This window comes from Mustela erminea, chromosome 15, assembly GCF_009829155.1.
Source record: "Mustela erminea isolate mMusErm1 chromosome 15, mMusErm1.Pri, whole genome shotgun sequence".
Taxonomy (NCBI): Eukaryota; Metazoa; Chordata; class Mammalia; order Carnivora; family Mustelidae; genus Mustela; species Mustela erminea.
Window position 1 is genome coordinate 52,570,867 of NC_045628.1, and position 12,385 is coordinate 52,583,251.

The 12,385-nt window shown below is 35.0% G+C and overlaps 1 protein-coding gene across 1 annotated transcript in view; it reads right to left on the reverse strand.

Moving 5' to 3' along the window:
• Positions 1–12,385, reverse strand: part of SUGT1 (SGT1 homolog, MIS12 kinetochore complex assembly cochaperone) — a 40,677-nt gene that overhangs the window by 23,687 nt on the left and 4,605 nt on the right. Inside the window, exons 3-9 of the mRNA XM_032314490.1 lie at positions 9,013–9,103; positions 8,260–8,329; positions 7,519–7,589; positions 4,824–4,877; positions 4,440–4,456; positions 2,019–2,053; positions 289–385 (exon numbers count right to left, since the gene is read on the reverse strand). Of these exons, the coding sequence (XP_032170381.1) occupies positions 289–385; positions 2,019–2,053; positions 4,440–4,456; positions 4,824–4,877; positions 7,519–7,589; positions 8,260–8,329; positions 9,013–9,103 (435 nt within the window). The remainder of the gene's footprint in view (positions 1–288; positions 386–2,018; positions 2,054–4,439; positions 4,457–4,823; positions 4,878–7,518; positions 7,590–8,259; positions 8,330–9,012; positions 9,104–12,385) is intronic.

Below are 12,385 nucleotides of genomic sequence, written 5' to 3' on the forward strand. Positions count from 1 at the left end.
CAAATCACATCTTACTAATGTCTTTTATATATATTCAAAGTTCTGCTTTGAATTTCAAATCTAAAAAAGAAAAGATAATGCACATCTAGCTACAACCTACAGTATACATTTGTCTCAAAATTTAAAATCATTCAAGCTGAAAAGCAATGCTTCAGATTTTCATCAGCATTTTCCACATTGCAGGAAGAAATATCTGATAAACTGCTATAGATTCTTCTGCGGTATACTATACTTCCAAATAAAAGTATTTAATCTCAAAATAAAAAATGGTTCAAAGACTGTAATAACCTCTTTTTCTGAAAATTCCACATTTACATTATTCTTCTGAACATTCTTGATCATAAGTGTAATGATTACTTGAGATTCTGTTTGATACCAGTCATACCTATAAAAAAAAAAAAAAAAAGAAAAACCACCTTAGAACATTTAATTTTCTTAAAGTCGCTGCTGCTTTATGTTTTATCAAGATAAAACTACAATCTGATAAACAAGAGCTCCACCTTGAGGAACAAATAAGCAAAGCAGATGGTGATTCACAGAAACAGTTTTATATAACTAATTTTCTTTGATCTGCACTAATGGAGAAGAACATTAGGGTATGAAGCCTCAAACCTTTCCAGGATACTTAAATACTTCCATGATTTTCTGGGCTCTGACTCATATCTCTAATATTGTTGTGCTTAAGCTAATGTTAAAGATGAAATTTACTCTTAACAGCAAACCATTATTATATACCATTAACAGCTTTACACTTTCATTTCCACCTAAAAGTAAGAAAAAGCCCTTCTATCCCTCTTTTACAGATGAAAAATAGGCCCAGATGGGCGAAGCAATCAGCCAGTCAGAGGCAGGTGTTAAACTGGACCCATGTCAGCTGGACTCCACACCAAAATCTCTTAACTGAAGCTGGGGCAAACAGCCCTGAACACAGGGAGCAGAAGCAAATGAGCTAAAATTAAAATAACTTAAAATTTAACTCATCCTGCCAGGCACATTAAATGCTGTATCTTCCTTCACTTTCAAGGTACATGGGAAAACTAATGTGCCTAGAGATTCTAATTATGTGTCTTTCCCACATAAGCCTCTAGAAATGCAGGGATCCTCACTCTCAAATTAGCCTGTATTAGATTATAAACTCCACGAGGCAGAGCAGTTTATCTATACTGCCACTATTATATTCCTAGAACTAAGCATAGTGCCTGGTACACAGAACCAGTATTAAATCAGTGTTTAATACTGGTGGGTTATTGTATGCTCCAAACATAATTATTATTTAAGGTTTCTTTTCTATTCCTGCTGCTGCCATCAAGCTAGTCCAAATTCCTTATCTACTTGGTATTTGGGAGAGTCATCCTAAATCTCCCTAGAAAGAGCAGAACAGATCTTTCTGTTTTAACACTTCCAAACCAGTTTAGGTAATTAAAATGCACCTTGATTAAAGAAACAAACTTTAAGAGTCTCACAATTTCCCTCTGAAATTCAGTGGGGATGCAAAGCTCCAAATCAATGCCTTGTGTTTCTTTCTATTATAGTCCTAAGAATACAAGTTGTACACATGACTAATGAATAATTAAAAATAAATTCAAATACCTGCTAGATGCTTATTAATTCATTACTGTAACTTTGCCCTGAGCAACAGCTGTCCCTTTCAACCCATGCAGAATTACTCAATGAAAAATTTACTCTAAAATATAAAAAGCAGGTAGTTACAATTCTACCAAGCCTACTACTACTAATTTATTTAGCTGTGTAGTAACAACTGGAAGAGGCTCTTGTCATTCATGGAAAGGTGACATTATATGGAACCAGATGAAGCAAGTTTAGAGAACTGACTTGAATTTAACCTTAACATAAACACTAATATCAATCAGTAAACAGCCTTAGAATTAGTTTACTCAGGCTAAACACAATTTCTGAAAAACACCAAACAGCACAGTGTAAGGACTGGCTTACTATTAAACAGGATTTTTTCCTTCAGCCATATTTACCATGCATGTTTATGAAAAGGAAACACTTACTTGATTTTTGACTGATGAGTCCTCTGGGATGCAGACTGATTTTGGCAAGTTGCAAGAGAAAGATTTTTACAAATTAGTTTAGCAACTATGTATTAAAAATGCATGTATTATTAGTTTACCCAATGCTGTGGTTACTTTGATATGGAATAACAACATCAACATATCCCTCAAAGACAGAGCATAGTATTCTTGTTAAAAATACAAGTTATCACAAAATTTAAGAATATTCAACATTTTTATAATATTATGAGTTAAAATGTCAAAAGAGATTTTTCTTCTAAAATACAACCATAAGGGGAAAGGAAGGAAAAATAAGATGGAAAGAGAGAGAGAGACAAGCTACAGAGACTCTTAACCACAGGAAACAAACTGAGGGGTGCTTGAGGGGCAGTGGGTGAGGGATGGGATAACTGGGTGATGACATTAAGAAGAGCACTTGATGGAATGAGCACTGGGCGTTATATACAACTGAAAAATCACTAAATTCTACCTCTGGAACTAATAATACACTATATGTTAATTAAATTCAGTTTAAGTAAAAAAAAAATTCAGAATAAAAATAAAAGCATAAAACAAAAAACTTTCTAAAGGTCTACGTGGAAAAGGTTACATTTAAATGTCCAGTTCCAAGGCTAACTCTCTAATCTGAAAATAACAATGACATTTTAAAAAACCAACACATTTTTTAGCATAACATTCAGGCTTAGCAGTGGCATCAAACACTGCTCTGGAACATACGAAAGAACATTTCCATGGTGCTTTCCAGCTAACAGCTTACTGTGCTTATGGTATCTCAGTAACAAAAATTCTATACTGCCCATCAAGAAACAAACGAATCATGATTTCAGACCAACCCATACTTTCCTAAACTACATGTGTGCCAGTTAAGACCTCGTAAATCAAAAGAACTTGCTCTGGGGTATAGGTGACCTCAAAGTCATCCCATGATAGGGAAGAGATGGGGTTTAGAGGAACAAAATAAAACCCCTCTACAGATTTAAGTCTAACTCAGAATTTCTCTCCACTATTAACTATTGAGTAATACCTGAGTCTAGGTGATATCAAGTAGAGACAATGACTAGAGCAGATTATTCCCGTTCACCATGGTGCAAAGATTAAAACTAAACTAGTGTGAACCACCAGAGTAACAAAATGCACTGTGGCTAAACAGCTGTCTGTGTTACTAAGTATGATCCGAATGCTATTTTGTTGTTTGCAGGACTTGTTCCAATCCCAAAAAGAATACTATAAAACCTAAACAGAAATACCAGCAGGTGAAGAAACCCAACTTTTGTTTACTTAAAATTTTCATTTATTTATTTAGAGAAATCTAGCAAGAGTGAGCAGGGGGAGGAGCAGAGGGAGAGGGAGAAGCAGACAGCACACTAAGTGCAGAGCCCGACTAGGGGCTGGAGTCCATGACTCTGAGATCATCACCTGAGCCTAAATCAAGAGTCGGATGCTTTGTCAACTGAGCCACCCATGTGCCCCAAAGGAAGCCAAAAATACTTCCCTCATTCATCACCCTTTAGGAATATGGAAAAGCCTTTCAGGCGTAGCAATAACCAGACAGGGCTCACTTTTGGTGATGCTCCAAACTCCAGTCACTACATATACACCTATCTGGTCTGACGCTCACAACCTGAAGGAGATTAGCTCTATTAGGCCCAGTTTACACATTAAGAAAGCCCAGAGAATAGAAGACTTTTTCAATGTCACAATGTAATTCTGAAAGACAGAGATGTAAATCTTCCTTCAGACATGAAGAGACCCAAGAAGGTTAAGTAACTGCCGACAGAGTTAAGACACATATACATCTCCTGACTCCTTGTCATTTTATTTACTGACTAAACTGCAGATGATCACTGCTAAAAACCACTAGCCAGAATTTAACTGTGTGTGTTATAAATAAACCTAAGTGCATAATGTAACTATGCGTGTTATAAATAAACCTAAGTGGTTTAAAAAAAAAAATCAAGCAACTTTCAACTCCACCATAACTTTTAATGACTGAAAAGACCTGGAAATCTTCATATCCAAAATAATAAATGTGACTGAATTAGACAAACATTTCCAAATTTTACTTAACTTTTGTGTTCTCAGTACACCACAATAAACCCTGAAAGTGCTTTCTAAGCCGCAGCTGTTTAACCTAAATGTGATGACTTTTCAGCAAGGAAAAGAAAGAATAACCACCATGACCATACTAAAATATGCCAAATCAAGTTGATCACACATTAAACAAGTCCAATAATTATTCATTTCACCAAAAATGGTATTATTTCAGTTACTAAAGGAAAAAATACTTACATGGAATTGCTTAAGATCTAAGTAAAAGAAAGACCATTCAGAGTCCTGTCTCAAATACAGGGCAACATTATAATTAAGTAAGAATATGAAGAATAAAACTTTTGTACTTACCACCTCAGACTGTGATCCTATTAAAAACATAAAAAGAAAACATTTCCATTTAACAGTACATTTAGAAGCTAAGTCACATACACAACTTCTACAGCACAAACACACTGATTATATACGCCAATTTTCCACACATTCCAAATAAAAAAAAAATGGTTTAATTTTGCATCCCACACTCATTGTAGACTTTTAATAATTTCTTACCAGTAACACAACTACAAGACAAATCCATCCAAATCACCCTTTCAACATAACAAAACCTTGGAAATCCCTATCTAAGGGAAAACACGCTATTTAAATTTATGATTTATAAAGTTATAAAGTTAAAAACAAATTTGTTTAAATCCAAAAATGTCAAAAATTTACATGGGAAACCTACATACTTACCATTCTGAGCCTCCTGACACCTTTTAACCCAGACAGTGAAATCAGGATCTGTACCTAGAACAGACAAACTGAGTGTAAACTCACTCATCAGCAGCATCTAACATTCACTCAACAAGTACTTAATGAATATCTCCTGTTTCAAACAGTGTTTTAAGCAATGGGGATTCAGCAAAAAATCTGACAAAAATACTTGTCCTAGCAGGATTTATAGAAACATAACACTAGAGCTATAAATATACTAATACATTTAAAACGTAAGACATTCATGCTGAAGAATTTTAATTTAAAGAAGAAAAAAAATGGTTTTAGCCACAGACAACCTTACTGGTTTCCAGATACAAATACAGATACATTTCCCCTCACCCCTCTCCTGTTAAAGGAGATTCCTCTCACACAACAAAATCAGACCTGAATTAAATACCCAACACACCATCAATTAGTGTGGGATGGAAGCCTGGTACCAGACAGCTGGACCAACGTCTAGAAGCCTCTTTTGACCCCAGATTTATTTTCTAATGCAGTTATCCACTTCTATCTACTATTCTCTCAGTAGCTTTTCCTGTTACCATGCCATTCCTACCAACACCAAAAAACACCTTTGTACTTTGTGCAGTTCTATCATATCTCCAGATTCCACAGCAGCCCAGAGACCACAGATGGTGAACTATATACTTAGAGATAGCAATGTAAACATATACATAAGCAAATCATTAATTTCTAAAGACTCAGAACAATGATAATCCAAACAGTACAGGGTCTAATCTAATATAATGTTAAAAATTATTAAAAGTACGCTCAATAAAAGTTTGCAAACTCAAACAAATTGCAGGCAAGATTATTCTGAAAAATAAAAATTTCTTAGAACAGTAATTTATAAATGAAATTCAACTGTACATGCCATAACTAAAACCTACACACATACGCACATGCTCCTTCTGGTGGGGTAAAAATTTTATCAAAATCCTAGATTTGAAAAACCTATTACTCAAATTTAATCAGTAAGTAAAACCAAGCTTCCTACCATACCAAAAGAAAAAAAGGTAATATTCTGAGTTACAATTTTTTTTTTTACCCTGTCTGTTAATAAGGGAACCCTAACAGTTTAACATAAATTTTCCTTAGAATTAAAAGACAAAACTTTTTAAAATAAAAATACTCTTAAAAGCAATTTTACCAAAAACAGACCTTCATTTGAAGCAGATTTTGAAATAAGATAAACATTAATGGCAGTTAAAAAAAAAAAATCAATGGGAGTAAAATTTTTTTTTTTTTCTAAAGATTTTATTCATTTTATTTGACAGACAGAGATCACAAGTAGGCAGAGAGGCAGGCAGAGAGAGAGAGAGAGAGAGGAGGAAGCAGGCTCCCCGCCGAGCAGAGAGCCCGATGCGGGACTCGATCCCAGGACCCTGAGATCATGACCTGAGCCGAAGGCAGCGGCTTAACCCACTGAGCCACCCAGGCGCCCCGGGGAGTAAAATATTAATAAAGGAAACAATTTAGGTGATGAACTTTCTATTGCTCAAAAAAAAAAAAAAAAAATAAGGAACAGGGCTTAGAAATCTACAAGATGGAATGCTTTATGTCTCTTCAGGGTTTTCAAATATGTATTAAGGTACAGGATAACTGGACTCTTCAGAATTTGCAGAGTGCAGATATGCTGGCTTGCTTAGTAAATAGCCAAATTACTCATGTACCATTCACAACTCCTTCCTAATTTGTAGTCTCCAGTTACGAAGTTGGGCCCACTGTCCTCTCTCAAGCAGGTACATGACAGGAAAGCAAATATTCAAAGCAATACAAGAGTACATTTTTAAAATATAAAAACATACTCATTAATACTTCAGAACAGGGTTTTGAACCTCAGCACTACTATTTTGGACCAGCTACCTCTCTGCAATGTAGGATGTTTAGCATCCCTGGCCTCTACTCACTAGGTATCCATAGGACATCCCTATTCACCAGTCACGATAATCAAAAATCTCTTCAGACATTGCTAAATGTCCCCCAGGAAGTAAAATCATCCCTACCTAGGAGCCACTGCTTTAGAGAACTGTGATAAAACGCTATCATTAGAGTAAGATAAAATGGTACTACACAGTTCTGATTAGGTACTCTACAATTATCTATGAGGTTACTTATAACTTCTTTCCATATTTTGTAGACTCTTTCACCTTTTGGATCTTAAAATTTCTACACATACTGCTAATTTTCATATACTTCTCTGAAGCCGACATTAAAAACTCACAATACTCTCTCAAAGCTCCAAGTTTCTATCCATCACAATTTACCCAAACTGATGCTTCACTTGTTAATAAAAATGTCTGCTGTAAAACTTCCTACCTCAGCCACCTGAATAACCTAAACCGAAAGGACTTCTGAAAATGAGAGCAAATTAAATTTTCAGTTCTCCACTAGAAAAACATAAAGTCAGACTAAGTAAAGGAAGCACACTGAGTGTTTATATATCGTTTTTAACCTCTAATCGTAAGGTTTATCTGTGATTTAAATGCTAAAGGCTAATTTAATCAATTTTAAGTAAACTCAAATTTCGCAATCAACAGGAAATGTCAGTAAAAAAAAAAGATGTTAAGTTTCTACAATGAACTTGGGATCACACTAACAAAATTCAGCCATCATATTTAAAACACAGACATAATGGATTAGTTTATTAACATACAATTCCAATACTTACTATCTAATTTCTGTCCTCCTATAAAAGTTTCTAAAGCAGCAGCATAGTTTTTTTCATGGTATTCACATATCCTGCATAAGCATATTAAAAACAAATACCACACACACATGAGATCATGCAAAAAGGTTTTCTAAATTAAATATCCTAATATTTTCTATTGGTAAAAAAAAAAATAATAATTTATATCTTAGTCAAGAGATTTTCTAATATACTATAACATTAAATTTAATTCTCATTAAAACCGAATTTTGGAACTCATTTCAGAAGGAATTTCTTGATTTAATTGTGTACACGTGCCTATTCCAACATATAGTTATGTTAAGAAACCAAAGAAGTTTCTTAAGAATAAAATTACACTTATCAACAGAAACAAGCTGGGATGTAAAGTACAGAGATACAGGGCTTTCACAGCATTAAGTGTAGCCAATCCAGCCTGGCTGACAAATAGATGTTCTCTAGTCAGTTAAATACAATAAATTCCAAATGATGAACGAAAAAAGAATTTGAAATCCATCAGTTTCATCTTTTCCTTGTAATTACTTCAACCACTACTATTTCAAAACACACATACTACAATTAACACAAGTATAAAATTATATTTAAAAATTAATCCTATCTCAGCTATAAAATGTATAAATACAGAATTCACTATTTACATAAAAATTAAAATTCATTCATTCAATGAACTAAACACCTACTATCGGTAGTCCAGACCCAATTAGAAGAGTAGTTATTGCATACCCTTTTCTCAGCACAGCAGTGGAATTATTTGGATTAAGTTCAAGAGATTTCTTTGCATCAGCAACAGCATCTACATACAAAAAAAGAGGGTTTTAGTCAGTAATTTATGGATCCTAACAAGTTACACACAAAATCTGAATCAGCCCTATATTTTTAAGTTTTCAAATTAGTGCAATGGACAAATGCTTTTAAATTAGGAAAACGTAATCCAGGATAAAATAAAAAAAAAAATCACTCTCACACCTTATTAGCCTAATATTTAGCTTTCCCCTTTTAAAGCTATTCAATGTATAAAGTTCTGTCACAAAATTCATCTAATTTTCTCATTACCATCATTTATGTAATCTGACTCAAGATGTTTAATTTTTCCCTACCTAGGTTCTCTACCCAGAATAATTTAAAAGTTACACAAGTAATATATAAAGACATTCTTTTTTATAAAAACTATAAATAAGAGCACTTTATTTAAATAGTCTGTAAAATAACACATGTGATGCTATTTTTGTTAATATCTCCAATAACTACAAATGAAAACTATATAAATTCTCTATCCACTGAAGGAAAAAGAAACACGCAGAATATTTGTATGGGTGTTGCTCAACATATTTGTCATGTTTCAGCTACTTCACACCCTGTATAAAAGACCAATTTAAAAATCCTCAAAAATGATCTCTACTGTATTTGATTCACTGTATCTCAGGTAAAATTTATAACTTATAAAGAAAAAATAATACATTCAGTAAGAAAAGTTACCACAGTAATTCCCAAGAAGAATGTGACAATAAGCTCTTTGACAATAATATTGCGCATCATCTGGTTTCTGTTCCAAAGTCTTAGTCAGCTCCTACAAAAACAAACACGTTGAGTGTCAATAAATGTACTTTAAATGTATCTGAATTTTATTTTTTAAATTAATTTATTTATCTGACAGACCAAGATCACACGTAGTCAGAGAGGCAGGCTGAGACAGAGAGGGGGGAATGCAGGCTCCCCGCCGAACAGAGAGCCTGATGCAGGGCTCAATCCCAGAACCCTGGGATCATGACCTGAGCCGAAGGTAGAGGCTTTAACCCACTGAGCCACCCAGGGTCCCTAAATGCACGTGAATTTTCATTAAACATGATTTTTAATCAAATAACCTATTATCGTAAGCTTCTTGGAGGTAAGATAACAGAATAATCTTGGAGTGTTTCTTGGCAAGAAGATCGATATCACCCCTTCTCCAGTCTCCCCCACAAAATCCACAATCTAATGTAGTATGTTAGCACAATTCCTGGCCTATAGTAGGAACTCACTAAATGGTAATTTCTATCACCTCATTTATTCTGAAGACTTTAGACGATATATATTGACAAGCAGATTTTCTCCCTCTAATTTGAAGAAAACTCAAAGACCATGTAGATTTTGAGATGCCTAGAAAATATGAAACTGTCCAATAAAACCCAAAAAACCTGGAAGTTGAATCTAGAGCTCAAGGAAGTTAACAGAATTAATAAAGACACAATGAACCCTATCTGTCCCTCTCCCATCTTCTAGCAATAGCAAACAACCCTAAGAAATTACCGCATTCTGCTGACAGCCCAGATACAGCACCTCATAGCTACCATCAACTGATCAAGATTTAACATGAGATTAAAACTCTGTCACCCTGGACAGTCAGAGAATATAAGTGGTAGCTAGAGCAATAATGATGCAAGAAGTGATATAGCATGATCAGTGATGCCAAGGATAAATGTAGGCAATGCTTTGATTCTCTACCCAGTGTTCACACATCCTACAGATCTGGGTAGTTTTCTTAAAAGGTAAAATTACTTCAGGGGCGCCTGGGTGGCTCAGATGGTTAAGCATCTGCCTTCGGCTTAGGTCATGATCCCAGGGTCCTGGGGTTGAGCCCCGCATTGGTATTCCTGCTTGGCGGGGAGCCTGCTTCTCCTTCTCCCTCTACTGTTCCCCCTGCTTGTCTGTCCTCTCTTACTCTGTCAAATAAACATATAAAAATTTTAAAAAGTAAAATTCAATAATGACACATCACTGATTTTGCTTTTATAGCATGATTCCCCAAAAGCAAATTATACTCTTGATAATCATTTACCTAAAATGCAACATACCTAAAATCCAAACCACTTTTTACCTTCACCACCTCTACTATCCTGATCCAAGCAATAATGAAAATCAGATCTTGTTTATGTCAATAGGCATAAAACTCTCCAATGTCTTTTCAGCTGATTCAAAGCAAAAGCCCAAGTTCTTCCAGTGACCTTCAAGGCCCTCCTTGATATAACTCTCTGCTAGCTCTCTGACCTCAACTCTTAATACTCTTCCTCTTGCTCCTCTACTCTAGTCACATGGCCTCCTTTTTGTTCTTCAAACACTTCAGGACTCTGTGTCTGCTGCTCCCTCTCTCTGGAAAGCTCTTACCCAGATATGCTCAGAGAATCCATTCCCTCACTTTCTAGTTAGTGACAAGCCTATAAAATCCAGGTCTGTCTGACTCCAAATCTGATTTTTTAAGCACCAAACCACACTGCCTCTTGGTAACCTTTCTTTAATCAAAGTATCTTTCACACACCAGTGACATTTGTATTAATGTTTCTTAACACTCTGAAATTCCCAAGTTAAATAATACTATCTTGCACTTAAACTTTCAACAATTTTGAAAACCTGTGATAGCTTATTTATCTACCCAAATAATATCTAAACCAAATTTCTAGCCTCTCCTCAGCAAGAAAACAGATATACTATGGGTAAAAAGCTACTATAAATTGTACAAGGCTCTGGTTCATCATTTATAAGTATTTTTAAACATATAGTATGTAACAAACACAGGCCAGACACTGGGGGTACAAAGATAAATAAAATGGAATCAAGTAAAACTGATTTTCAAACAACCAACTTGCAAATGACCTATAAAAACACAAACCAATTGTTGGTTAAGGAGAACCAGTTTTGTGATTCAGTTAAATAAACTAAACAATTCACTTATTAGGCCATTATTTTGAAAAGTTATCAAAAAAACAGAACACAAACTGAATATGACACACAAATACAAGTCTTAAAACACAAAACAGTTTATTTGGAATAAACAATATACAGTATAATAAAACCAGGAAAACTGAAATTAAAACAATGATCTGCGGTTGTATTAACTACATCAGACTTGTGGCATGTTTTGAGAGTTCTGTTTCTGTGACAACAGTTGCTCGCTTCTAGCAGTACAAAGGGACTAAAGAGAGGTAGTAACTCAAAGACAAGGACTTCAGTGCCAAAATTTGAATAACAGCGGCAAAAGGCCATTATTTAATGCAGACCAATGGGAAACATAATGTAAACATGTCTAAAGATAAACTTACATAAAGTAAGTTGTTGTCAAGCAACTTATAGTTCTCAAAAATAAAGAAACTAAGTGAACTATGAAATATAATTACATTGAAATCTTTACCAAGATAATGGTGAAGGGTACCTTGACAATCCAAAACGGGGGAAAAACTCCTTTTTAAGGCATTAAAATTGTTTAAAACTTAGATCTTAGATAAGTGAACTTCTGAATCTTTAAAGTTTGAGGCTTTTTAAAACTGCTAGTCAACAAGTTAACTTGTTATGGTTAAAAGCAAAAGCAGACTGGGGCGCCTGGGTGGCTCAGTGGGTTAAGCCGCTGCCTTCGGCTCAGGTCATGATCTCAGGGTCCTGGGATCGAGGCCCGCATCGGGCTCTCTGCTCAGCAGGGAGCCTGCTTCCCTCTCTCTCTCTCTGCCTGCCTCTCTGTCTACTTGTGATTTCTGTCTGTCAAATAAATAAATAAAAATCTTTAAAAAAAAAAAAAAAGCAAAAGCAGACTGTTCAGACTGACCTAACTGCTGAAGGCATGTAGCTAGCTCTGGGTATCTCAATTTGATTTCACTTCCCATTTTTCTTCTAGCCACAGCTAATCCCCCAATCACAGATGACAAAAAAGAGTACCAGGCCTTCTCCCTTCTTAAACCACCTAGCAGGACTAAAGAAAAACCACACAGCCATGCAAAACAGGTAACATTGTATTTATGCTAACCAGCTACATTCTCAATGCTCTGAACAAAGCTATCAATGGTCAGCTATTTCAAAGTCAGCTACCAAACCTTTAATTATATTA